This window comes from Bubalus kerabau, chromosome 1 (assembly GCF_029407905.1).
Source record: "Bubalus kerabau isolate K-KA32 ecotype Philippines breed swamp buffalo chromosome 1, PCC_UOA_SB_1v2, whole genome shotgun sequence".
Lineage (NCBI taxonomy): Eukaryota > Metazoa > Chordata > Mammalia > Artiodactyla > Bovidae > Bubalus > Bubalus kerabau.
Window position 1 is genome coordinate 33,133,395 of NC_073624.1, and position 27,558 is coordinate 33,160,952.

The following is a 27,558-nucleotide window of genomic DNA, read 5'->3' on the forward strand; positions in this document are numbered from 1 at the left end:
AAGAGCGCGGAGGGATTAAGTGTGAGTTCCCAGGCACCCGTAGCTCGGATTCTCAGGAGCATGCGCCGGAAGTGGGCGTCCTGAGCCGCTCCCTCTGCAGGGATGCAAACACTTCCGGCTTCCCATTGTAGTCCTCAAACCACTAAGAGTATGGAGGCTCCGTGCTCGCCCCCGACGGCGGGGAAGTTCGTGGTGGTCGGCGGTGGCATCGCGGGTGTCACCTGTGCGGAGCAGGTAAGGCGGGCGCGCAAGCGATTTCGTCTCTCCGAGACCCTGGAGGCGCTGGCGTTCGAGGCTCCTTCCCGCCCCCTTTCCCTAGTGTTTCTTCCAGGTTGCTTTCACAATTTCCCTTGTCCCTACCCACCCCTTCCGTCTCCTAGGTATTAGAGGCTCTATCTTGGCTCTCAGAGGATGTCCTTAGTACGTCGCAGGCTTCGCCTCCGGTGCAGGGACGAGGAATGGCGAGCAAGTCGTTAGGGGAAACCCAAAGCCGACTGAACCTGGCTGTGGTCCTGGTGATGCTAGAGCAGATGCGAGGAGAAGAGGGATGGGTTATGACTAGGAAGTACTTGGCCAGAAAATTCCCCCTTCCTTCTTAATGACCTGATTGAATCCAGCTTCCTCATATTGGCCCACGTCCTCAGTGCATCGTAACTAGATTATAAAGAAGTCCTTACATAAGTTTTGTATACTTTGGACTCCCAAGATAGAAGAGATGTCATCTCCAGTAATATCTTGTAAAACAGCCGACAAGGGCTTAAGTGAAGCGAGGTGATGCTTTTTTGATTTATAGTCGACAATCAGACAACATATATACCTATGGAATATTTACATGTATTTTACATGAATACATGTATTCCAAAAGGGTCTAGATTATTGTATTGGTAAAACGTAAATATAAGCAATCGTTGAAGTCATTAGAAATTAGGAAGTTTTTTCCCTTAACTTTTAGCCTTTGGATGTGTGTAGATTTCATTCATTCATCAAGTAAACACCTATAATCCAGATACTGTACTAAGGACTGATTAGACTGGTACTATCAGAGCATGGTGCCTCCTTTTTGGAGACTCAAAGCCTAGTGAGTAATGTAAATAAATAAGTAAATCATTTCATCAGTGTGTTCACTACCATAGGGGTGCCTGTGGAGTTGGTGAAGAGTGAATTAGGGAAGAAGTGTCCTTTCTCACAGGAGATGTCCCTTTGTCTTAGTACAGTCATATCTCATTTTATTGCCCTTTGATTTATTGTACTTCACATAAATAACTTGTTTACAAATTGAAGGACTTCAGCAGGCCTGTGGAGCAAGCCTTATTGGCACCCTTTTTCCAACAGCATTTGCTCATTTGTGTCTCTGTCCTATTTTGGTAACTACCACAATATTTCAAACTTCTAAATTATTACTCTATTTTTTATGGTGATCTTCGATCAGCGATTTTTGATGTTACTGTTGCAAAAAAGACTGCAAAAAGATTAACACTCACTGAAGGCTCAGCTGATGATTAGCATTTTTATCAGTAAAGTATTTTTTAATTAAGGTATGTACATTTTTTTACAACACTTTCAGAACACATTTTTATGCACACTTAGTATTGACAACAGTGTGTAGTATAAGCATAACTTTTATATGCACTAGGAAACCAGAATTCTCATGTGATTCGCTTTATTGCAGTCTTCACTTCATTGCAGTGGTCAGGACCCGAGCCCATAGTATCTGTTATGCCTGTATAGAGGAATGAGTAAGAGTTTACCAGGTAGACAAGCAAAGACAGATATTTCAGAGAGAGGTAGCAGTGTAATCTCAGGTGAAAAAGCATAGAACCTTCTGGAAGCAGCAAAACTTAAAGTATATGGTGCTTGGGGAAGATGACCAGAGATGAAGCAAGGAAGACTGGCAGGGACCTGATCATAAAGGATCTTTTAAGTCATGCTAAGAATTTAACAAAAACTTACAAGTAGTCAAATGATTGTGACCAATGGAGTAATATGATCAAATGAAAAAATTTTGAAAGATTATTAATTATAGTGTGTTTGGAGCAGAGGAATCTGGTCAATACGAGACTGGAAGGCCAACTCAGAGGTGATAGTAGTAGTATGATAATGGAAGCAGAAAGTGAGGAAATAAATTACAGAATATACATAGGAAAGCAGAGATTGATAATGTCAGATATAAAAAATTTAAGTAAGGTTGTACAAAAAAGAATAGTGGATGTGTAGGGGAATTGAACATGCTCAGTTGGGTTTTTTTGTTTTTGTTTTTGTTTTTTTTAAGGTTTTTACAATAACATTTATTTCTTAAAAGTTAACATGCATAACAGGAAACCAAAAAGCACAAGCAAAAAAACAAAGTCTTTCCTAATCACAAGCAGAGACAGATCAAGATAGATGGAGTTACAGAGCTGCAGGGGTTAAGAAAATCCTTTCAGGAAATTTAAAGTGAGCAAGAAAGAGGTTGTAGCTAAGGAAGATGATGAAACGTTGGCAGATTAAACCTCCGGATTTGAAAAGACTCTCAGAGTCTAGACTGGTTGGGCATTTGGAAGAGTAGGCATGCCAGAGCACTTGGGAAAGTTGCTTAAGTTTTAAGTGTTTTATTGGAAGTTTGCTGTGATTTCATTCAGCTTAAGTTATTAAATGAAGTTATTTTGCAATGAAGAGAAGTTGGTTTAACTGTTAATTAGGAAGGTGGTTCCTTCTCATCCTTTTCATGGTAATTGTTAAGAGTGTGGTGTAAATGTATGTTTCATTTTAATCAATATCAGAGTTGAACGCTTCTCACCATTACCCCATAAATATAGCCAAGACCCAGGATAATGGAGACCTTTAAAGGGAGAACAGTGAGTTTTTAGTTTCCTAAGTTAAGAACATTTAAATTGCATTATCTGTCTCACCCCTCTATGTACTAATACTTATTTATCATAATTTTCCTTTCTTTTTTTTAATAAGTTGGCAATTAATTTTCCATCAGAAGATATTCTCCTGATAACAGCTTCTCCTGTTATTAAAGCAGTTACAAATTTCAAGCAGGTAAGAACCATCATATAATTTTCTTAGTGTTAATTTTCAAAAACTGCAGTAACTCACACAGCAATTAGTGTAATTGTAGTATTTTAATTGTTTAACAAATACACTTTGGGTACTCATTTTCAAATCATAGCTCAAAGTTTAGAGTTGTTCACATGAAATACCAAAAGCACCTAGAATGCATTAAATTTCTGGTTGTCTCTCATCTTTTCCTCCCCACTCAGAAGTATGTTTCAGAAAGTTTCTCTTTTGAGGAAGGATGTTATGCACATCTACATATAAATGCTATTATACATGTATATCTTTATTATAAGTGTGTGTGTATCTACAGGTCAGAAGAACACTACCTCTGAGCCAGGTTTACACTTGCAGATAAGTAATGCTTCCGATGTGTAGTAAGCATCTCAGAACACTTTGTAGTTCCATGAATTTATTTTACACATAACATTATAATAGCAGTCTAAAGAGCATTTGGGTCATAGTATCATGGAAAAGGAGACGCCAAACATTTTTGATCTTGTACCTCATCTGTTAAAAACTTTTGCACTCATATCTTAATATTATAAACTACATACATGTAATGCCATAGTTCTGTATATTATAGGGCCTATGCAAAAAATAAATGAATAAAAGGTGAAAAACATAAATCTTTTCTTCCCATACTACAATGAAGACTACTCACATAGTCTTTGATTCAGTACAAGTTTTCCCTTATAACACTCTGATGATGGAATATATTTTTTTTTTTCCTTTTGGCATTTTGTATAGATTTAATCTTGAAATAAAAGTTAAATATTTGATCTTAGGGAGAAAAAGCAATCTACCCATCTCCCACAAATACACTTTTCCAATCTGGAAGTGTGTTTTCTAAAAGTTCTTAATAATATTGTCTCTCAGGGAAGAGATCAGTATACAGTTAACCTACCCCATTTTCATACATAAATCCCTAAGATTTACATAATCTCCTAAGACCAAGGGTAATTTAAGACCATATGTTGCACTTTATAACCTCCCTACAGGTAGGTAAGATATCTTAGTACTTAGGTATAGCCAAAAGAACTATGTATGAGATTGGGAGGACCAGAGAACAGATTAAACAGGCTTTTAATTTCTAAAAGAAAAAAGCATAAATTCAGTTATAGGCTACGAGTACATTCTTAGAGATGTATAGCTGAGTCTTCCAAGTACAAGTGTTGTACAGTAGAAAGAGAAAACTTGGGTTCTAGGCCTAGTGATTATTTACTGGCTGTGTGGCCTTGACAAATCTCTGTACCTGAGTTGCATCATTAGGATAATATCTTCCTTGCTTACTCAACAGGGTTGTGAGCTTAAGATGTACTAATATATGTGAAAGTGCATTGAAATAGCAAATGTCCTTTTTTTTTTAAGTGTATAGAAGTCAGAAATTGCATTCCTTTTATCACTTACTGAATACTTAGATTATTTATCATTGTGCTAGGCATCCAGGATATGGAAGTTAAAAGTATAGACCATACATCAATCAAAAAGTCACTAATGGTTATCAGTGTGGTTAGAAGAAAGAGTGGTAAAGAGGGACTTTGATAGTTATTCTATATTATGTATTATTTATTTGTTTAGTGTTAAGAGAACACATATTCATGATTTGTGTAATTTTTAAAGGAGAAGAGGAATTAATAGTAATTCACATTTATGGAGTACTTATTATGCTGTACTTCTAAATGTTTAAGTGTAGTAATGTATTTAATTCTTAACCCTGTGAAGTAGGTTGTTATCCCTGCATTACAGATGAGATAAATGTGTCACAGTGAGGTTTGGTCGGTTTCCAAGTATATTGTCAGGTTTGAATCCAGACACTTTGACTGTAGAGCCCACATGGTCAGTTTCTCAGAATGATTATTTTCTACTGGGGCAACAAATATGCAAGAAATAGTTATCATACAATTTGATCATTATCCTGATAGAGGCAAAAAAATGAGGTCATATACCAATATATTGATATCTATACATACTGAACTTTGTGAAAGAGCATCAAAGCCTACCTTTGGGAGTTAAGGAAGGCTTTACATAGGAAATTGCATTGAAATGAGATTTAAAGAATAAGAAGGTTTTACTGTGTTTGCAAGAGATCAAGTGGAGTTTCAATTAAGAGGAGTAGTCAGTTGTGTCAGATCCTATGGAATGGTCAGGTAAGATGATGGTTGGAAAGTGGTTATTTCTAGTATAGATCATTGGTGACTTTCAAAGAATTTATGCAATTTTGAGAAATTAATGGGAGGTAATTCTAAAATGACAGCATGAACTTTTCTCTACTGAAAAAGTTGGCTATGAAGGTAGAAAAGATTTAGAATGGCACAACAAGAGGACATGAGGTCTAGCATTAAGTTGAATTTTATTCTTTTAAGGTGGGAACTGCTTGAGCATGTTCACTTGTTGAGATTAAAAAACCAGTGGGGAAGCCTGAAGATGAAGGAAAGCAAAGAATATATAACAAGGAAGGAGCCCTGAGGAGGTGAGAGGTGATGGGATCTGGAGCACAGAGGAGTGGATTGACTTTGAAATAGTGGGAGTGGGTCAAGGAAAGTGGACATGAGCAAAGAAACATCTAAATAGTGGGAAAGTAGTCAGAGTTCTTTGTGGTCTCTGTGTGTTAGGTGATTTGCTGAGAATTAAGAGGATAGAGTAAGTTCAGGGAACATTAGAATGATGAGAGTTTGAAAAAGTCACTGAGGGACTGAAGTATGTTACTAAGATGTTATTGCACTTTTCACTATATTTGCATTGATGGTATAAAAGTAGTGGTAGCTACTTAACCCTGGTAGCCATTGTGTTCTTGACTGCCACACAGTTAGTGGGAAAAATAAAAGCCATTTTTTTAAAAATGTTACTTTGATTAAATCGTGACTCTTGAGTGGGCATATTTTTAATATTCTATGACATAATATGTATGCATAAAACATTTCTGCATATGAAGAGTACAACATTGTCTCAAGGAAAAGCAGTTGTATACTTGCTGAGTTGCAAGATGAACTAGCTACTATTTTCATGGAACATCGCTTTTACCTGAAAGAAAACTGACACCACTGTGGCCATTCATGTTTGGAAAATGAATGAAGTGAGCCTGTCACTTCAAGAAACCAGCCAATGGTATTTGTTGCCAGTATGACAAAATTAGAGCTTTCAAGCAAAAATTAGATTTTTTGGAAAACTCATTCTTCACTGTGAGCCTTATAGTACTTAGCCTTTTCTCATGAGATTGGTGATAATAATAATGTGATTTTTAAAAATATTTATTGATATGAAATGTGTCAATATTTGGAAGATCTCTGTAATTTTGAAAACCAGTATTATCTGATGTGTGAAATTACAAGATAGACTTGTAACTATCAAAGTGCAAGATAGACTAATGGATTTCACAGTCCCAATATGAAAAGTTCTTGACATAGTTTCAAATTCTACTTTGCATCTAATCTTTAAGAAACCATCACTTGTTGAGTTTTAGTGTAACATCAAGAAGAATGTACAGTTATCTGAAAGGGCTACATATCTGTGTGAGGCTAACTCTCTTCGTGTACTTCAACCAAAACAATGGTGCAGTGGTTTAAATGTAGAAGTGGTTTGAATGCAGAAGCAGATACCCAGCTAAATTCTACTAAACCAGACATGAAAGAGATTTGCAAAAATGTAAAACAGGGCTGCTTTCTCAGTTTGTTTTGTTTTTTTTTTTTTTTAAAAAAAATAGTTATTTTTCTTTAGAAGTGTATTGGATCTGTTATTGTTACTTTTAATTAAGAAATATTTAAAATTTTTCTCCGTTGCAATTTCTAATGCAACAGATATTGCTAGGTCTAACTCAAAAACACAAAAACTCATTGGGGTCCTCAATTGGTAAGCCTATAAAGAGGTCTTGAGACTAAAATGTTTGAGAACTGTTATAGCCAAGCAGCAGGATTTCCAGGCAGCATTTGAGGGCAAATACTAGTCTATAACATGTGTGGGTCTTCTGTAGCAGACTGGGTTTACAACTAGAGAATGGATGTAATTTGGTCTGTGGTTGGAAGTTTTCAGGGTAATTAATGGTTAAGGATAAGACAGCAAGAAAGTAAAGGATTTGGAAAAAAGATGAAATGATCCATAGTGGAGTCCTAGTGGGATAGGACAGAAGGTAAGTCCAAGAGGAGGCTGACAGTTTTGAAGAACAGGAAAGAAGAGTCCAAAGATTAGCTCACAGTAACGTTAGCTAGTAAATAGAAAGAGAAAGCTGCAAGGATAAAGAAATAGAGAAGCTGTTTGATTAAACTGTACAGAAGTAAGTAGTGCTAGCCTTCATTTTACAGGCCAGGAGACTAAGGCTCAGTGACTTCCTGACTTGCCCATGAGTGGCAGGACCAGTATTTGCATTTAGGTCTAAAGATATGGAGTCTAGCCTTCTTTCTACTGTGTATATTGCAGCTGGCAGACTTTCCTGTTTTATGAATGGGAAATAAATAGTGTCTAAAAAAGAAATGAAAGTATTTTATTGTTTAAAATTCTTAAAAAATTTAAGTATGCATTTTTATCTCTTTTGTCTCATATAGGTTTCTAAAGTATTGGAAGAATTTGATGTTGAAGAACAACCAAGTACCATGTTAGAAAATCGCTTTCCCAACATTAAGGTTATAGAATCTGGAGTAAAGCAACTAAAGAGCAAAGAGCATGTACGAGGACTTTTTCTTAATGACATTTGCTGTTGTTGAATCTTGGCGAGAGGGCTCGCCTGCCTTCCTTTGACCCCATCTGTTGCACCACCACCCAAGTCCCTGGCATGTAAATTTTAGTGACATTGATTCCTGTTAGTATTAGGAAAATGTACCCTATTTGTGAGTTTCTTAGGGATATATCATTAGTTTAGGTTAGCATTTTAGATTTTACATTTTAAATGAGCATTAACATTTGTATAGTGTTCACTGTGTTCTGGGCACTGCATTAAGTGTGGGGTACAGGAGCAGTAAGAGTAGAAACCTTCTCCCAGCAACTCTCAGTGTCATAGGGAGTACAGACATGCATATGTTTAATGTTGAAATATTATCAAAGCTCTGGTATTAGGTGTTTAGGAAGACCTCACAGAGTGAGTAATACTGAGCTATGTTTTAAAAAGGTAGGCGAAGTAACAGTTCTCCACTTGGGAAAGGACATTCCTGGAAGTGGAGACTGCGTGTTGAGAGACCCAAAGAGAGGAGAAGGGGCATGTGGAGAGAGAGAGGCTGTCAGAGGGGTTGGGATATGGGTAAGGAAAGGATATTGGCCAACTAGGCCAGAGAAGTGAGTAAATAGGATTGTGAAGAACTTTTTATGTCATGCTAATAAACCGAGTTCATTTTATCATCAGTGGATAAATAGTAAAGAAATTCTAAGTGGAAGAAGGGTTGATAAAATATTCTTCTAGGAAGATCTATCTGACAGTAGTGTCAAAGACAAACCAGGGTAGAACAAGTAGCTTGTAGCCAGTAACCAAATTAGAAGGTGGTTATAACAGTCTAAAATGATATAAGGCCCAAGCTAAGGCAGTCTCAAGAAAGCACCTTCTCAGTCTCAGATGTCAGGGAGTCTCAGTGTCATGCGATACACAGGATCTTCACATGAACTTCAGGCAGTAAGATGGGAAGCAGGGTTTGTAGTTGTTTCTCTGAAGCAGCTCAGGTTTGAGTTCTCCCTTAGGGAGAAGGTGTTATGTGTCATGTTTGAAACAAATAACTTGACAGGAAAAAATAAAGGTAAGAAAAGTACTGAGTTTTATGAGAAAATGTTTACAAATCTGAATCCAAACACCACAGTAATTTCCTAATATTTGTAATGGTAACACTTGTTCCATAAAACACCCATGTCAGTGAATCTGCACACTGAGGTAGGCTCAGAAGTATACAAATGAATTGTGAGGGAACTGACGTATTAGGGCACTTGAATGAGTCAGAGTGCCAAATGTGTCCTGTATAATATACATGTCTGCCTTCTGTGATCCATCCTTCATATTCTTTAGTGAGTTATAAATGATGTGTTTACCTTTTTGTCTCCAAAAATTTAACAGTAGTCAATGAAGAGGTTTTGTGTTTGTGTTTATAGTACCTAGGTCCAAATAATTTTTTAAATTTGGTCAGTGCCTATAACTTCTATTAAAATTGTAACCAGATTATCTAAAGGAAGACTTGTATAACATTTCTGTATGATTATACTCTGTTGGTTTACTGGTTTTATGTTGTATTTGTTATATAGCTGAAGAGTTAAAATGTGTAACATATTTCAGTGGGTATGTACTTTGCTATTTGCTAAATTTTATAAATCAAACACAAGGTACAAAGATTAACTCCTAAAAGCATTCCAGCAAAGTCTGACATCTCTCATAGTAGCACATGCTTATGTCTATCTGCTTTCTAAACGCTACTTTTACCCATTTAGTATTTAGTGGATACCCATTCAGTATTAAGAAACAAAAACCATGGATCTCTGATATGTATTTTTAGACTTATCTAAATTCACTAATTAAAAATTAATTAAAGCCAGTACATGCTAGGATTTAAGGTTAACATGCTTTTCACTTACAGAAAAATGTAATCTCCAAATAGCATGATGTTTGCTGGTAATGTGATTGTAATTTGTACTTGAGTATAAACACTTGTTCAGCACTTCTGAATTTTTAGATTCAGAAGCTATTGTTACCTCTTCTACCATTAACTATTCCTCTCCACCCATAACAGATATTAAGGTCTGATATGATTATAATCATCAGTCTACTTATAATGAATCCCTTTGAGATTCGAGTGTTTATCAAGGAAATGTTCATCAGAATGCTCAATTTAAAAATTTCTAAATGCTTAGTCTTTAAGGCCAACATACCTTTCCAGACATGAGATTCTCAAAGTTTTATCCAAAATTTTGTGGTAATGTACCTTTTTCCCCCCCCATGAGAACAGGACTAGTTTTCATCAGATTTCTTGGATGGTTCCTGGTTCCAAAGGGATTAGGAATCTCTGAGTTGTGGAACACATTCTTGTACTCAGTTAGCTTTGTCGTTGCTGTAGCAAAGTATTGAGTGCTTCCAAGAGGAAACCTTAATATGTTTTTTGCTTTTGCCTTATTGAATGTTTCATAATTGTGCTCATGTGTAAATGTTTCTCCTCTCTTCATTCCTGTACGGTTTTACAGTGCATTTTAACTGAAGACGGCCATCAGCATGTTTATAAGAAGCTCTGTCTGTGTGCTGGGGCAAAACCAAAATTGATATGTGAAGGAAACCCTTACGTGTTAGGAATCCGGGATACAGACAGTGCGCAGGTAACATCTGGGTCACGGGAAAGAAACATGAAGACTTCTTAGATGTTTTCTGCATTTGAATCTAAGTGCTATACTTATAATGTTAATTTCTAAACTGTAGCAGCAGAAGAAACTCTTCAGGACTCATAAACCAAAAAGTAGTATAATGTTCTAGTACTGCCAGTCTGAGTTTAGTTTTAGTTGATAATTTAGGGCTTCTCTGTGGCTCAGATGGTAAAGAACCCACCTTCAATACTGGAGACCTGGGATCAATCCCTGGGTCAGGAAGATCTCCTGGAGAAGAGAATGGTTACCCACTCCAGTATCCTTGCCTGGAGAATTCCATGGATAGAGGAGCCTGGCAGACTACAATCCATGGGATTGCAGAGTTAGACACTGAGCAACTAACAGTTAATAATTTATCTTGTTTTTTATTCATGTTCTTTCTCTTTATGTGTTGTCTCAGGTATAATGTCTATGCTGAAGGTTACAACTTACATTTAGTTCAGTGCAGTCCCTCAGTCATATCTGACTCTTTGCAACCCCATGGACTGCAGCATGCCAGGCTTACCTGTCCATCACCAACTCCCGGAGCTTACTCAGACTTATGTCCATTGAGTCAATGATGCCATCCAACTACCTCATCTTCTGTCGCCCCCTTTTCCTCTTGCCTTCAATCTTTCCCAGCATCAGGGTCTTTTCCAGGTTGTCAGTTCTTCGCATCAGGTGTCCAAAGTATTGGAGTTTCAGCATCAGTTCTTCCAGTGAATATTCAGGATTGATTTCCTTTAGGATTGACTGGTTGGATCTCTTTGCAGTCCAAAAGACTCTCAAGAGTCTTCTCCAACACCACAGTTACAAAGCATCAATTCTTTGGCACTCAGCTTTCTTTATAGTCCAATTCTCACATCCATACGTGACTACTAGAAAAACCATAGCTTTGACTAGACGGACCTTTATTGGCAAAGTAATGTCTCTGCTTTTGAATATGCTGTCTAAGTTGGTCATAGCTTGTCTTCCAAGGAGCAAGCATCTTTTAATTTCATGGCTGTAATCACCATCTGCAATGATTTTGGAGCCCAAAAAAATAGTCTGTCAATGTTTCCATTGTTTTTCCATCTATTTGCCATGAAGTGATGGGACCAGATGCCCTGATCTTAGTTTTCTGAATGTTGAGCTTTCAGCCAACTTTTTCACTCTTCTCTTTCACTTTCATCAAGAAGCTCTTTAGTTCTTCTTTGCTTTCTGCCATAAGATGACACGCTTTCTGGTGTCATCTGCATATCTGAGGTTATTGATATTTCTCCGGCAGTCTTGATTCCAGCTTGTGCTTCATCCAGCCTCGCATTTTGCATGGTGTACTCTGCATATAAGGTAAATAAGCACGGTGACAATATACAGCCTTGACATATTCCTTTCCTGATTTGGAACTGGTCTGTTCCATGTACAGTTCTAACTGTTGCTGCTTAACCTGCATACGGATTTCTCAGGAGACAAACCATACATTATTCTGCTCTGATTGGGAATATGTGATTTGCATCCTAAATGATGTAATGATCTTTTTCTCAAAAGGCAAAGCATGTCCAAAACTTATTTCTTAGCAAATAAATTAATATTCAGAAGATCTTTGTTATGCAGAATCCTAGAACTGAAAAAGATGCATGGTTTGTTCTGTTCAGGAACAGTGATAAACTATCCCAAAAAGGTGAAATTCTATCTTTAGAACCTTTTGCAACTTCTTTTGGTAATTTATTTCAGAATTAATTGATCCTTATTGCCAAGAACATCTTGATTCCAGTCACAATACTCCTGTCTTACCTCAAGCTCAGTGTTGTTCTGTCCTATGAGGTAGTAATTTTATATTTACATAATAAGATTTCACAGCATATTAAAAAGCAGAGACATTACTTTACCAGCAAAGGTCCATCTAGTCAAAGCTATGGTTTTTCCAGTGGTCATGTATGGATGTGAGAGTTGGACTATAAAGAAAGCTGAGTGCCAAAGAACTGATGCTTTTGAACTGTGGTGTTGGGAAAGACTCTTGAGAGTCCCTTGCATTGCAAGGAGATCCAACCAGTCAACCTTAGAGGAAATCAGTCCTGATTACTCATTGGAAGGACTGATGCTGAAGTTGAAACTCCAATACTTTGGCCACCTGATGTAAAGAACCGGCTCATTGGAAAAGACCCTGATGCTGGGAAAGATTGAAGGCAGGAGGAGAAGGGGACGACAGAGGATGAGATGGTTGGATGGCATCACCAACTCTATGGACATGAGTTTGGGTAAACTCCAGGAATTGGTGATGGACAGGGAGGCCTGATGTGCTGCAGTCCATGGGGTCACAGAGTCAGATACAACTGAGTGACTGAACTGAATAAGATTTCATCGTCTGTAAAATCGATAGCAACTTTTTTAAGCTTATTCTTAAATAGGAATTTTAGAGAATACTAGAAGAACTTGATTTTGTTCTTGTGAACATTTGAGGTTCATATTCATATTATTCATATTATGAAGGATTGAGTTCATAACTATGTTACGGCAGTCTTCTGTGTACATGAACTCATCAGTCCTCATGAAAATCCTGTGGCAGTCATTACTCCCACTCTACAGAGAGGAAACTGAGATGGGGGGACTAAGTAGAGCTAACTGCTTCAGCTGTTCAGCTGTCATCCTGAAGCAATGGGACTTTTCTCTACTTCGGAAAGTACCATAAGAATGATTTCTGGTCACTTTTTCTCCAAGCTCATTGTGATCTCTTTTGGTGGGGAATGGGAAATGGAGGCATCAATTAGCTGTTTTACAGTGGTGATAACATTTTAAAAACAAATACTAGATATTATTATGTGCCTGCTACTCCTAACAACTTTATCTCCATCATCTTGCTGCTGCTAAGTCGCTTCAGTCGTGTCCTTCTCTGTGCGACCCCATAGACAGCAGCCCACCAGGCTACCCCATCCCTGGGATTCTCCAGGCAAGAACACTGGAGTGGGTTGCCATTTCCTTCTCCAGTGCATGGAAGTGAAAAGTGAAAGTGAAGTTGCTCAGCAGTGTCTGACTCTTCAGGACCCCGTGGACTGCAGCCTACCAGGCTCCTCCATCCATGGGATTTTCCAGGCAAGAGTACCGGAGTGGAGTGCCATTGCCTTCTCCCCTCCATTATCTTACTTAATGCTTAAAAAACTTTGAGATATAGTCACTTCTTCATTTATAGTTGGGAGGACCTTAGGTGCAGAGAGGTTAAGCAGCTTGCCCAAGGCCACCCAGTTAGTAATTGCTGGAGCCAGGGACTCTACAGTCTGTGCTCTGAACCACTGTGCCACTGTTCTCCTCATATCTGTAAGTTCTTAGTGACTGCAGGGAAAGTGTTGACTGAGGGACTAGAAGGACAGGAAGAATCCTGTATCCAGGATGTAGCTCAGTGTCATGTTAGTAAATTGACTTGGTCCAGTAGTTGGGAATGTAGTAAGCTAAAGGCAGAGCCTCGTGCTGCATTTGAGTATAATGACATACAAGGCAAAGAAAGCTAGAAGAAGCGTTGCTATAAAGGCAATCTGGGGTGAAACATGGAGACAGCATTTATTATATTAATCGGGAGGGTACATCCTGGCAGAGAGGGAAAGAGATTATCGGTAAAGCCTCTTGCTTCAGGCATTGCCCATACTACAAAACACTTGTCGTTTTCTTTTTGGTACAGGAATTTCAGAAACAGCTTACTAAAGCTAAGAGAATAATGATCATAGGGAATGGTGGTATCGCACTCGAATTAGTGTAAGTACATGTTTTTTAATATTATGTAAGGATTGCTCTGTGATTCGTGTTATTATTGGTAGACGAGAAAATATCTTGTTGTCCTGAAAAAATCAAAAGATAAGGATACTTGTTTTTCATACATTTTCAAGGAGAAAATCCACTTTTTTTTTAGCTTTTATGAAATAATTCATAGTTGAGAAGGTAAATTTATGAAACATAAAGAGTTTCAGGAAAGCTTTTGGTCTCACTGATGACTGGTTAGATTTGACCCATGCATGTGTTCTTGTAAGCATGTACTATATTGAAAAACAATTTAAATATGTACACCTTTAGAGAGTCCTGCCCATAGTCCCCATAGCTATTTATTGCTTATACCCCATCCTGCTTCTCTCATTTACATTACCTGTCTGGCCATGAAACCCAAAGTGTTTGTGAGTTTCTGTTTCAAGATACGTGATACTCCCACGTAACTCTTGGTTTCTGGAAGTTTGGGGAATGTGAACACCTTAATATGAAATACTATCTTCTTAGTATGGTGTTTACAGTTTGAAAACCATTAAGCAGTATGCTGCTCTAGTCTCCAGAGCATTGATGCACTTTCTTTGTGATTTTATCTTTCCGCAGATGGCAGACATGGACTAGTCTAAATATTTTTCAGGCCAGAAAGTTGGGTCTGGCTACAAAGAGGACAAATTTATATCCAAATAAGGAATCTGCCAAAACCCTGTCATTGCTCTCTTTCATTTGTTCCAGCCCTGAGACTAGGTTTTTGCTGCCTCTTTTTGAGGATGGTGAATCTCAGTGGAAGCCTGTAAGAGTTCTTGGATTGCCTGAGTATGAGCACTGGCAGTCATTAATGTAATTATGAAGTTTGTGGCATTGTATGGAAAAATGCAGAGAAAAAACTAGAGTCAAGACCAAATGGGCCAGAAGAAGAAGGCATGGATTTATTGTAAGAGGGGCTTCAAATCCTTACATACACATGACAGATTTTTCTCTATCAGTTATCACCAAAAGTGGAACTTAATACTATTATATTATTAACATTGAAAAGCTTGCTCACATTCAAAAAGTTTCCAAGCCTCACAATATTTAATCCTATTCTTTATTTAGGTTGGAGTTTGAAGACCATATACTTGGATAATATTCATAATTTTATATTCAGTAAACTCTGATTGTTTAAGAAAGTGCCCATGTAGTGCTATTCTCTCGGTTTAGATTAACTGAATGATTAGGCTTTTTTGTCTTACTGAAAAATGACATGTCCAGACTCTGATGCTAATACTGATTTCTTCAGTATGCCTTCATTTCAGCTATTATCTCTGTTTCCAAATGTAGGTTATTCCTTTCTTTTTCAAGCAGACATAGTTTTTCATAATTTCACAAAATGTAATACTTCATTGTTGTCTGGTTTGTTTTTTTTTTAAGTGGTTTTAAAAATGAAAGCAGAATTTCCCCAAAGTGTGATGATACCTTCTTGCTTATGCATCTTTCTGAGGACATAGTTCATAGGATAAGAGGATTAGAGGGCATCCTGTGAGGTACAGCACATCCAGGAGTTATTTCTGGTGGTTACTTATGGCCCACTGGTCAAGCATCAGTATTTTAAGCTATACTGCTATGTGTTATGTTGCTATATTACTTTAAAATACCAAAAAAAAAATTGTGTATAAAATTGGAATATAAAAGTTATGTGTATTCTGCTTTCTGTTTATCAGCAATATTATATGATCTGAGCAGCATGAGATATAGAATGGTCTCCAGATAATCTGAAATTTAGTAACTATTAAGTACTCTGCTGGCATAAGAGAGGAGGAGAAATAAAGGCCCCCTGGAGAAGGCAAAGGGCTCCTTTACTGTACACCACAAAGCATGAGCATCAGGTGACCTGGAGTCAGATGCACTAAACATTCTTTCTTCTATCATCAGCTTATCTGTCAGTTAGCCTTGAAAAATCATGTAACCTAACTATATTATGTCACTCTGAGAAATAAAAGTGGTAACACTTTTTACCATAAATGGATGTTAAAAACCAGTGAAAGTAACACACTGATTACCATTGCAGTTTCAAATCAAATCCTAGTATAGTTAGGATGACCATATATCCTGTTTGTTCAGGATTGTCCCCATTCATTTGTACCAAAACACATATTAAGAGCAGATAAATTATAGTGAACTCCAGGGACTGTGTGGTGACTATTAAGAGAACCACATTCTGAGTGTCGAAACCTAGAGATAAAACTGCTAAAGCCCAGAAGCTCTTGCTACCTCATGAACGTTAATGGAAGGTGGTTTCTATATACCCTGGGCATCCTTTTTTCCTCTAAGATCCTTCATTTTCCTGTGACCTGGGTCTTTCTTTGGCTAGATGTCTTGGAAATTTCTTAGATGAAAGGAATTCATTGCAGGGTAATCCTTTCCTGTACAACAAATTAAGATTTTCATTGTAACTCTCATTCTTTTTTCTCTGTCCTTCCATAATGTGCTTTGAATACATATTGATAAAATATTTGTTCCCAAAGAAGTCAACTGTCTGAATATTGTAGCTATTTGTCATCCATCCTTCCATTACTGATTACATTGTAACTAGATAAACCAGGCATTGCTCACTCCTGGGAACCCTGGGGGACATGCATATAATAACTGTTTAGAAATTGAACACTTTTAGGTGATAGTCATTAAAAATTTTATATGCTATTCGGTGCGTATGTGTGCATGCTTTGTCGCTAAGTCGTGTGCAACTCTTTGTGACCATATGCATTATAGCCCGCCAGGAGAAGGCAATGGCACCCCACTCCAGTACTCTTGCCTGGAAAATCCCATGGATGGAGGAGCCTGGTAGGCTGCAGTCCATGGGGTCGCTACGAGTTGGACATGACTGAGTGACTTCACTTTCTCTTTTTCACTTTCATGCATTGGAGAAGGAAATGACAACCCACTCCCGTGTTCCTGCCTGGAGAATCCCAGGGACAGGGGAGCCTGGTGGGCTGCCATCTATGGGGTCACACAGAGTCAGACATGACTGAAGCGACTTAGCAACAGCAGCAGGCTCCTCTGTCTATGGGATGCTCTAGGCAAGAATACTGAATTGCCATTTCCTCCTCCAGAGAGTCAGTGTATATATTTGTCATGTATATGTTCTCTAAATAAACATGAAATTTCCCTTATAAATAAACTTTAATTTTCCCTACTTTAACTCTTATTACCCTGAAACGGTGTTATATTCTGCTTAATAGTCATTCTCAGTTTGCCTTAAAATATTTTCTTTACTCTTGCCCTAAGAGGTAGTTGTTATTTATCATACAAAGATTTCTTCTTCCACTTTGAAATTGCTCTAAGTAACTTCCATATTCCTTTTAGGTATGAAATTGAAGGCTGTGAAGTAATTTGGGTAATTAAAGATAAGGCAATTGGGAATACTTTCTTCGATGCAGGAGCAGCTGAATTCTTGACTTCAAAGCTCATTGATGAAAAACCAGAGGCTAAAATTGCACAAAAAAGAACCAGATATACAACTGAAGGTAAGTATGGTGTCTAGCTCATTCATTCACAGATGAGACTTTACTTTTTAACCATATAGAGAAAGGCTATAAGAAAATTTAGCAAAATATTTTGATAGGACTGTAGATAATACTTCTTTCTATTTCTTTATGTAACGTTTAAGATTATACACACACACATATATATGTAGGATATTTTTTTATGAAAAGTATGTATAACTAAAACTGCAAATTTAAAGTGAAGTAAATAAACCAGCCCATCTACATCTGTGCAGGCAGATGCTACAGTTCGACAACAGCTAAGTTTATAAAATGCAGTGAGTTTAAAAACAAATACAGTTTTTTAGTTTAAAAGAGCTTTTTTTTTCTTAAATGTTTGGCTTATAAAATTGAACAAGAATTTTGTAAGTTTGGGTCACACTAAAAATTGACAAATTTTTCAAAATTTAATGTCTGATTTTCTTACTCTTTATATTAACCAGTGATTATAACATCCATGAAGCACTCTTTATGTGTTTATACACAACACTCAATTGAAAGATTATCCATTTTGTAGCTGTGTATCACAAAAAATTAAAGTAATGAATAAAATAATATAGATAAGTTTAGTCCTGCTGTATGACTGTGTATATGAGAATTATTACATTACCTAAAAACTTCTGAATGCAAACATAATTCTCTGCCTGACAGTTTTTGTATCCTTTGGATTTTGAACTGAGTTTGTCTCTTCAGGACGGAAAAAGGAAGCACAAGCCAGAGCTAATGCTGGTAACGTAGGCAGTGCCTTGGGACCTGACTGGCACGAAGGGCTGGATCTTAAAGGAACAAAAGAGGTATGTTTTCAGGTACTGTTTAAACATATCTAAATTCAATTTTAAATTCTTGAACTGTTTGTTAAAGACTGGTTATTAAGCCTGTAGTCAAAGAATTGGCCAAGTCATTTTCCTTAAAATTCATGGTGTTAAGAATGGACTCCGGGGCCAGTTGGCCCATTTGAACTTTAGAGATAGATCTCCATACACACAGGCTTTAGTAAACACACCCATCCTATTTTAAATTAATCTTTTCTCAAAGGTCTCTTTGGATGCAGTCTATTCTAAAGGTTATTAGATAGATTCTAAATAAATTACACATTTAATATCCTAATTGCATAAGCAGATGAATTGCTCTTACTCATTTTATTTACTAGATGTTTTAGTTCTTTGTGGTTAAAGGCTATGTATGATATTTAAATATGTAAGAAATACATATACAGTCTTTATTACTGTATATGATTTCTTTTCAGCCTTCATTAGGTTGGAGTGGGCCTGGCTTCACAGTATATCAAATTTTGTGATGGAAATCACACAAAATTATTTATTCCTGCACCTTCAGGTCCTACAATTAGTGGTATTTTTAACTTGCAGCTTCAGTTTAGTTCAGTGAACATTAGTTGAGTATCTCCTACCTAAGTGGCACTTTACTAAGGTTCTGGAATATAACCATCGGGATATGTCAACTTACTTTTTAGTCCATAACAGTTATAATTTTAAAATATATACAGGGCTTCCCTGTGGCTCAGCAGTAAAGAATCTGCCTGCCAATGCAGGAGACACTGGTTCGATCCCTTATCCAGAAAGATCCCACATGCCGTGAAGCCACCAAGCCTGTGCTCTAAAGCCCAGGAGCCTCAACTACTGAGCCCACGTGCCGTTCAGCCCGTGCACCACAGCACGAGAAGCCTCTCTAATGAGAAGCCTGTGCCCTGCAACTAGAGGAGCCCCCTCTCACTGCAACTAGAGAAAAGCCTGTGCAGCGACAAAGACTGAGCACAGCCGAAAATAAATAAAAATGTATATACATGTAATTATTGATGAGGCTTCTATTAGAAAGTATGCCCTTTGTGCCACCTGCCAATTCAACTCTTGATCTCTAAATACTAAATGAGTTTCTGCTCACTCTTGCCATACACAAAATTAAGAGGCATGTTTGGGAGTTAAATGTGTTTTCACTTATACTGTAAGAATTTTTTTAAGTTTCTGTAAGGGTATTATAAATTTTTTCTTCATCATCAGTAACCCATCCTTCTTTCTGGAAATATTATGGTGACCAGTACTTCTTTATTTTAGTTTTCTCATAAAATTCACATTGAAACCATGTGTGAAGTAAAGAAAATTTACCTTCAGGAAGAATTTAGAATTTCTGAGAAAAAGTCCTTGACTTTTCCAAGAGACCATCATGATCAGTCAGTTACTACTGATAAAGGTAAGTGATGAAATAAGAAAAAATAATCACTTATTTAAAAAGAAGACAATTTTGCTTTATTGTTATATTTAAAAACTCCATACTTCCATATAAAATTTAAATGTGAAAAGATAAAACCGTAATAATGTAAATCATTTCATTTTCAGTACTTAACTCTTTGCAATTTCTAATAAATTAAATTTTATAGAGCTTAACATTTTATGCAGGGCTCATTGTTTGAGCATCATACCCCTGTGAGTGAATTAGAGTATCTTGTAGATCAAGACAAAAAATAAAAACTAAAAAGCTGATGCTCTTAGAGTTGAAGTGACATCCTCAAAATCAGACAGATTGAAATCTAGAAGTTGAAACTAAGGAACAGATCTCCTGAAATTCCTATTCTACATTCCCATGAGAACTACTCTATGAAATATATTCAACTAAACCTCATATGAGATACCCCATTGCTCTGAATTCTTTGAATTTTTTCATAGGAAAAGGGATTGTCTGAATGTCAATAATAAGGGAAAACTTTGAAAAATGAGTAGCCTACTTGGACTAAACTCTTGATGGAGTATAATTTATTAATAAAGATTTTTAAAGAAATAATTTATAAAGTGATTATCAATTTACTTTGTTAGAATTTGTGTCTAAATTTGAAGGAAAAATGTTTAGAATGCCTGCTATAGTTTCGTGATTATACCCAAAATAAGATGGAATTGGTCATATTAAAATTGTTTTAGCAAATGTACCTTGTAAATATTCTTGAGTTACTGTTTTAAAGTCACTTCTTGCCTCGTTCAATTTTTCTTTGTTTTACTCGTCATATTCACATAATGTTACAGGCTGTTGGTGGTGATTACACTTGAGAACAAATTTTTTTTTTTTTTTTAAGAGATATGGCCTGTATATGTGGAATTGACCAATGAAAAGATATATGGCTGTGATTTCATTGTCAGTGCTACAGGAGTTACACCAAATATAGAACCTTTTCTCTGTGGCAACAATGTAAGGTGAAAATTTTTGTCTCACTGTGAACATTGCTAATGTATTCATTATTTGTGAAGATCTCTAATTCTCAAGCATGAACATTGTTCATTTGAAGCATGGCACAGAACTGTAAATTGGCTGAAAACAATTTATATTCATGTCTTCATGTTCAGTATTTTTTTACTGTCAAATCCTTAAGCATTTAACATCCCAGCATTATTTAAGGTGACATAATGCATGCTCTGTTTATCTAAATGTTGGTAAGAAATGTTGGTAAGAGACTGACGTGTATGCTAAGTCACTTTAGTCCTGTCCAACTCTTTGCGACCCCATGGACTGTAGGCTGCCAGGCTTCTCTGTCCCTGTGATTCTCCAGGCAAGAATACTGGAGTGGATTGCCATGCCCTCCTCCTGGGGATCTTCCCGATCCAGGATAGAACCCGCTTCTCCTACATCTCCTGCATTGGCAGGCGGGTTCTTTGCCATTAGCGCCCCCTTGGAAGTGGGCCTCAGAGACTGACACTTCCTATGAATTCTGAAAAAGTGATTCTTTTAGAGAAACCAGTGTGTATTTTTTGCTTTTTAGCATTTGAAGTTTGTAGTAACTGAGGAATATTTTTGTAACTATGAATGGGGTGGTCATATGTTTATTGGCAATTTTTGATGTTCTAAGAATTTGAAGTTCCAAGAATGCTATGGGTTCATCTTTAGTTGGAATTTGACTGGCTGGAAATTCAGATTAGTTGTCTAAACTTGGCAGCTGTTTCACTTTGCTCACTAAAAGTCAGCATATCAACATGTAGAAATTTGACTTGTTCTTTTACTTCAGAACGAAAAAGTCGTTTCCTTTTCCTTACCCCACGTGCTTATGAGGAACATTGTTTAGTTTGATGTAGGAGAAGACGGTGGCCTGAAGGTGGATGACCACATGCACACGTCCCTCCCTGACATCTACGCCGCAGGTGATATTTGCACGGCCTCCTGGCATCCCAGCCCTGTCTGGCAGCAGGTAAGCCGGCATACCTGATCACAGGTGTTTATCAGAGAGTCCATCTGAAAATAAAGGAGCTGCCACAAGTAAATGCAGCTTTCTGGTTTTCCAGCTTTTCTACTTCAAGTGGGAAGCTATCAGAGGTTTTTTTTGGTCACAAAAACAACAAAACTCTAGAATTTTTCCCTTTTGGTAAGGTATTACATAGTGATGGAATAGACTGGGATGTCTTAATTTTAAAAAGAATTATTATGACTGTTACTTTTTCATGCTCAGATGCTTACCAGCAGTGTCCAGTAGAACTTTCTGTGATGACAGACACATTCTGTACTTTTGCAGTGTCCAGTCAGGTAGCCACCAGCCACCTGTCTACTAAGCACTTGAAATGTGGCTGTGACTGAGGAACTGAATTCTAATTTTACTTGTAATTAATTTAAATAGTTATGTAACTAGTGGCTACAATTTAGGACAGCACAGCTTTAGATTAAAAAAATAGCACACTGAGATTATAAACCATACATTGTTTCTGATTATCTGTTCCCTGTGGGAATTACTGAAAGGATGTTCCCGTGGTGAACAGCCTTCCTCAGCCTAACAACCCCTTCCACCTGGATCTAGATTTCCCCCTGCTGTCACAGTGTTGCCTGCCTCGTGATGGTGGGGCAGAAGTCCTAGAGGGAGATACCCAAGACAGTGGCCAAAGCTGGTGTTGTTTTAGAAAGAGGAGCATCAAAGGTAGATGTTACAGATAAAAGAACCAGTCAACACACTTATCTTGGTAATACTCCAATAAAAAACAAAAACCACTTACCTTGGTGAAAGACCAGTTCCACTGGTTGGGCTATTATTCATTCAGATTAACTGGGGTGTGAAGTAGTAGAAGAACTAGATGTATTTTAAGAATCAGCTTTATTATTTTTACATACATCAGAGATAGCATCAGCAAGAGGGTGATGTCAGCCCTATTTCTAAAATGCTTCAAACTAGCTTGCTTTCAGTTTTATCTACAATGACATCCTATGTCGTTTTTATGGCGTATCTGTCGCAAACTCAATTAGGAATTGGAGTTGCTGTTTTTGTTGTTAACATTTCAGCCCACTAAGGGTTAAAGCTGGGCTTCCCTGGTAGCTCAGCTGGTCAGGAATCTGCCTGCCATACAGGAGACCCCAGTTCAATTCCTGGGTCTGGAAGATACCCTGGAGAAGGGATAGGCTACCCACTCCAGTATTCTTGCCTGGAGAATCCCCATGGACAGAAGAGCCTGGCAGGCTACAGTCCATAGCATCAAAAAGAGTTGGACACGACTAAGTGACTAAGCACAGCACAGCAAAAGGGTTGAAGTCAGGGAATATGTAAATTACATCCTTCATGTGCCTCATACTCTAATACAGGAAAGAAAGGTCCTAAAATGGTGTTTCTTACTTTGAGTGACTCTAATAAACTCATCTCTTAATTTGCATAAGCAGTAATGGTTTCACATAGTCCAAGACACAAACTGAAGGAACTTGGAGGCTAAAATGCATTAGTAACAGTGCAGCAGTATAGTATCACAGGCCACTTCTGTTGGCCATTCTCTAGTTGTTACTGTGCTCTGTAAGCTGCCTTCTTACTTCACCAGACCTAACCTTGTTTAGAGAGGAGACTGAATTTTTAAAAAAAAAACTATCTTAAAGCTCATATCCATGCTTATGGTTATTTTTTGCACACAAAAAAACATTAGTTGCCACACATGAGGGGTAAGAATTATCAAATACCAGAAGCAGTTAGTTAGTGTGACAGTGATCCAGGCAGTTACCTAACAAGCTAGGTGTAACTGTTCTCGGGGACTGTCATACACTGTAAGGAATTGTACTAGGTTAAGGTGGTAACATTTTTCAAATAATGATAATGAAAAATTAAATTGCATGACCTTCTTTATTTCAGATGAGGCTGTGGACCCAGGCTAGACAGATGGGATGGTATGCAGCAAAGTGCATGGCCGCAGCTAGTGTAGGAGAGTCCATTGACATGGATTTCAGCTTTGAACTTTTCGCTCATGTAACAAAATTTTTTAACTATAAGGTAAGACAGATAGACAAATATTAACAGTACCTTTCCTGCTTGTTAGTCTTATAACTAATTACAGTCATTAATTTTCTCACGTGAATAAGAGCTTAATCTGGTTTTAATCACTGTACAAAAAATGACAGATTTCCTCATTTCTTACAAACCCATAACTGGTATTATTGCTGGAGGCTTCCCCGGTGGCTCAGAAGGTAAAGAATCTGCCTACAGTGCAGGAGACCTGTGTTCGATCCCTGGGTTGGGAAGATCCCCTGGAGAAGGGAATGGCAACCCGCTCCAGTATTCTTGCCTGAAGAATCCCATGGACAGAGGAGCCTGGCAGGCTACATACAGTCCACAGGGTCAGGCTTCCCTGGTGGCTCATACAGTAAAGAATCCGCCTGCAATGTGGGACACCTGGGCTCAATCCCTGGGTTGGGAAGATGCCCTGGAGGAGGAGGGCATGGCAACCCACTCCAGTATTCTTGCCTGGAGAACCCATGGAGACAGGAGCCTGGTGGGCTACAGTCCATGGGGTTGCAGAGAGTCGGACACAACTGAAGCAACTAAGCACGGTCCCTAGTCATCTGATAGTCAGACCTACCTTCTCACTGAACTCCTGTAGTTCAGGGGGAAAAAAATCTCTTCCAGATTTGTTCCCTGATGGTACATTTCTGAGTTTTATTTGAAATTCAGTCCTCTTTTGTGAAGGGAACTAACAGCTATTCATACACAAGAATGAGCAGGTACTACCCTCTACATATTATTTAACCTTCTTTACATCACTCTGGGGCAGGTTTTTTCCTCCTCATTTACTGACAAGGAGAAACATACACATACAAATATATACATAAATTTCAGAGATTCAACAATTTGCCCATGAAAGATCTAACTCAGTTTCTTATTCACCCTTTAAATCATGACTCCAGGCTGATGTAGTCCACGTCCTACATGTTTGTATATTCACTAGGTATTTTTAATGTTCATATACATTGTATGGTCGGAGAAGGCAGTGGCACCCCACTCCAGTACTTTTGCCTGGAAAATCCCATGGACAGAGAAGCTTGGTAGGCTGCAGTCCATGGGGTCGCTAGAGTCGGACACGACTGAGCGACTTCACTTTCACTTTTCACTTTCATGCACTGGAGAAGGCAATGGCAACCCACTCCAGTGTTCTTGCCTGGAGAATCCCAGGGTCGGGGAAGCCTGGTGGGCTGCCGTCTATGGGGTCACACAGAGTCGGACACGACTGAAGCGACTTAGCAGCAGCAGCAGCATACATTGTATGGTAGTGTCATCTGTAAATGCATACTGTACAAATGTTTTCTTTGGTTCCTTGTAAATGGCACTTTTTTAAAAATATTAATTTATTTATTTTAATTGGAGGTTAATTACTTTACAATATTGTATTGGTTTTGCCATACATCAACATGAATCCGCCACAGGTATACACATGTTCCCCATCCTGAACCCCTCTCCCTCCTCCCTCCCTGTACCATCCCTCTGGGTCGTCCCAGTGCACCAGCCCCAAGCAACCAGTATCATGCATCGAACTTGGACTGGCAATTCGTTTCATATATATTATGAAACATATATTATGTTTCATGGCACTTATAACAGTAAAATTTTGTGATTAGATTTCCCATTCTAGGAAAACACAAAATAACTGTGTATTTTGTTTCGTCTTAAGTACTCACTAAAATAAAATTTTTATATTTCTCTACATAGGTTGTATTACTGGGGAAATACAATGCACAGGGCTTGGGTTCAAACCATGAACTACTGCTGAGGTGTACCAAAGGGCAGGAGTACATCAAAGCCGTCCTGCAGAACGGGCGAATGATGGGCGCTGTCTTAATTGGTGACACTGACTTAGAAGAAACATTTGAAAATTTAATTTTAAACCAGATGAACCTTTCAGCATATGGAGAAGATCTGCTGGATCCAAATATTGATATAGAAGATTATTTTGACTAAAAAGGGCATTTCAAGAGCTATATCAGGTTCCAAATAAGATTTTAAAAGTCAGAGGATTACACAGATTTATGATGACCAGCTGAAGTTAAAATAATTTATTTATAGAGTTTTTTTTTTCTAACACAAAATTGACCACTAATTATGTAAAGATAAGTCTGAAGTATTCATTTCTGTGTTTTCAACTCAGAGACATTCATTTGTGATTTAGCTTTGAAACAAATTAGCTTGTTATCTACTTAACCAACAGTGTGGTGTCTAGTTAACATACCAGAGCCATTCTTTGACCGTGAAATGTCAAAGGCAGGCTGTGGTTTCAAGAAGCTTACCGCTGTAGCCTTTGTAAGCCAGTTGTGTGAAAAGAAAAATACAACTAGTTGTGACAAGGCATAAAGAACTTAACAAAGTTACATGAACTTAATCTCCTACGTATTTTACATTTAAAAGGTTTTACAATAAAGTTAATTTATTTTTCCTGTTTCATACTGTAAATTTATGCAATTCATGATCTCAAGACCTCAGAATGTCTCAAAATTCTCAAGTTTTCAATACTTCAGAGATAAATTCTGAAAATGTAGCTCCATATGTATAAAATATTAATGAAATTGTCTTAAAATTAAACTTCTGATTAACTACAAAACTTATAACATATCCATGCATAAGTTATTTTCTTGGAAAATTTAGAAACACTCATCTCATGCATTATCAATTTTTCTTTTCTTAGCCCCTGTATTCTTACAATCAGGTTGCTGAAGCATGTTTGCAGACCTCTTCAGGAAGTTACTTGGAGTTTTTTCTTCCCTCTTTTTATCAGTTCCTTCAGAATGACAGGTTTGAGGTGATTCAGTCTGCAAAACAACAAGACAAACACTGGTAAAAATTGAGCTATTTCATTTTCTCAGGAGATTAATATTGAGTCCTTCTATATTAATCAGCTCTTTTAAGTGTCCACTGGTCTTGTTTTTATTTTCAAATTTCTTCCAATATGAGCCCCATCTTGAATAGGAAGGGCTGTGCTATCAAGACCATAAAAAATACCTGACATGTCCTTGGACACACTGGTGCCTGCTGAGCTTTTGCAGGCTGGAGAGCAGTTAGTTTGTGACGGGTTTTCAACTGCTGCACAAGCTGACTTCTCAGCTAGCACTGACCACAAGTAGGTCATGAGAGCAGGGTGCATCGTAACATCAGACATTAAAACGGAGTCTTCACATTGCAAAAGGTTGGAAACCCCTAGTCTTTATTTAAAAACTAGTCTAAATTCTTCCACTTAACACCTCTGCAGAACACAAAAGTAGGTTTTATCTCTTCTATACCCAGATTCCAAGAACACTGACTTATCTCTTCTGAGTTCCACTGGACCCAGAAGAGAACAAGTTAAAGATAAGCAAGACACAGGCTTTAATGTCTTTTTCAAATAATTAAAGATTGAAAACTAGTAATCACCCTGAAACAGTTCTGCGTGGGCTTCTTTACTCTCATGGTAATAACGTGTGCCTCGTTGTTCAGAAGGTTAGCTTTAGGTCCTACTTTCAAATATGAAATGGTAGCATAAGCTGTAAAACTGTAGTCTTCTCTGCAGGAGACAAAGGCCAACAGTCAGGCTTTGAGAAGTTGCAGACAACAAACTGAAATTTATAAAAAATAAGTAAAATAATTTTAACTAACATTGATATGAAATAAAACTTTTAGTATAAAAATGCAATAAAGTATTGTACTTTTCTGCTGCTTTGACATATGATAATTAAAAGTTTGAACTTGTTTACTAGGTAAATTTTATAGTGTTTAAAAGTTCCTATG

The 27,558-nt window shown here is 37.5% G+C and overlaps 2 protein-coding genes across 9 annotated transcripts in view; one reads left to right on the forward strand and one right to left on the reverse strand.

Annotated features, from left to right (window-relative positions):
* On the forward strand, positions 1 to 27,485 carry PYROXD1 (pyridine nucleotide-disulphide oxidoreductase domain 1). 4 transcript variants are annotated; one of them, XM_055571644.1, is made up of 13 exons: positions 5 to 234; positions 2,944 to 3,024; positions 5,406 to 5,512; positions 7,578 to 7,697; positions 10,180 to 10,308; positions 13,982 to 14,055; positions 17,398 to 17,558; positions 18,270 to 18,382; positions 19,646 to 19,781; positions 20,656 to 20,768; positions 21,637 to 21,759; positions 23,665 to 23,802; positions 25,513 to 27,485. In XM_055571644.1, the coding sequence occupies exons 4-13, from the start codon at positions 7,626 to 7,628 to the stop codon at positions 25,759 to 25,761; spliced, it is 1,308 nt and encodes a 435-aa protein (XP_055427619.1). In that variant the 5' UTR covers positions 5 to 234; positions 2,944 to 3,024; positions 5,406 to 5,512; positions 7,578 to 7,625; the 3' UTR covers positions 25,762 to 27,485. The 4 variants fall into 4 exon arrangements, with proteins under 4 accessions (XP_055427610.1, XP_055427619.1, XP_055427594.1 ...); XM_055571619.1 differs by lacking the exon at positions 5,406 to 5,512; XM_055571629.1 differs by lacking the exon at positions 5,406 to 5,512 and having other exon boundaries at positions 6 to 234; positions 18,270 to 18,370.
* Positions 26,238 to 27,558, reverse strand: part of RECQL (RecQ like helicase) — a 32,557-nt gene continuing 31,236 nt past the window's right edge. For all 5 annotated transcript variants that reach the window (XM_055571616.1, XM_055571594.1, XM_055571601.1 and 2 more), the window contains 2 exons: positions 27,205 to 27,334; positions 26,238 to 26,606 (listed from right to left, as the gene is read on the reverse strand). In XM_055571616.1, the coding sequence (XP_055427591.1) occupies positions 26,454 to 26,606; positions 27,205 to 27,334 (283 nt within the window). In that variant the 3' untranslated portion in view covers positions 26,238 to 26,453. The remainder of the gene's footprint in view (positions 26,607 to 27,204; positions 27,335 to 27,558) is intronic.

What these genes read in the sequence shown, in the direction of transcription:
- PYROXD1 (XM_055571619.1), top strand. Translation starts at nt 103, where the DNA reads ATGCAAACACTTCCGGCTTCCCATTGTAGTCCTCAAACCACTAAGAGT. An exon ending in GGGATACAGACAGTGCGCAG is followed by an intron (nt 10,309 to 13,981) that starts GTAACATCTGGG and finishes TTTTTGGTACAG; the next exon opens with GAATTTCAGAAACAGCTTAC. An exon ending in GTCAGTTACTACTGATAAAG is followed by an intron (nt 19,782 to 20,655) that starts GTAAGTGATGAA and finishes TTTTTTTTTAAG; the next exon opens with AGATATGGCCTGTATATGTG.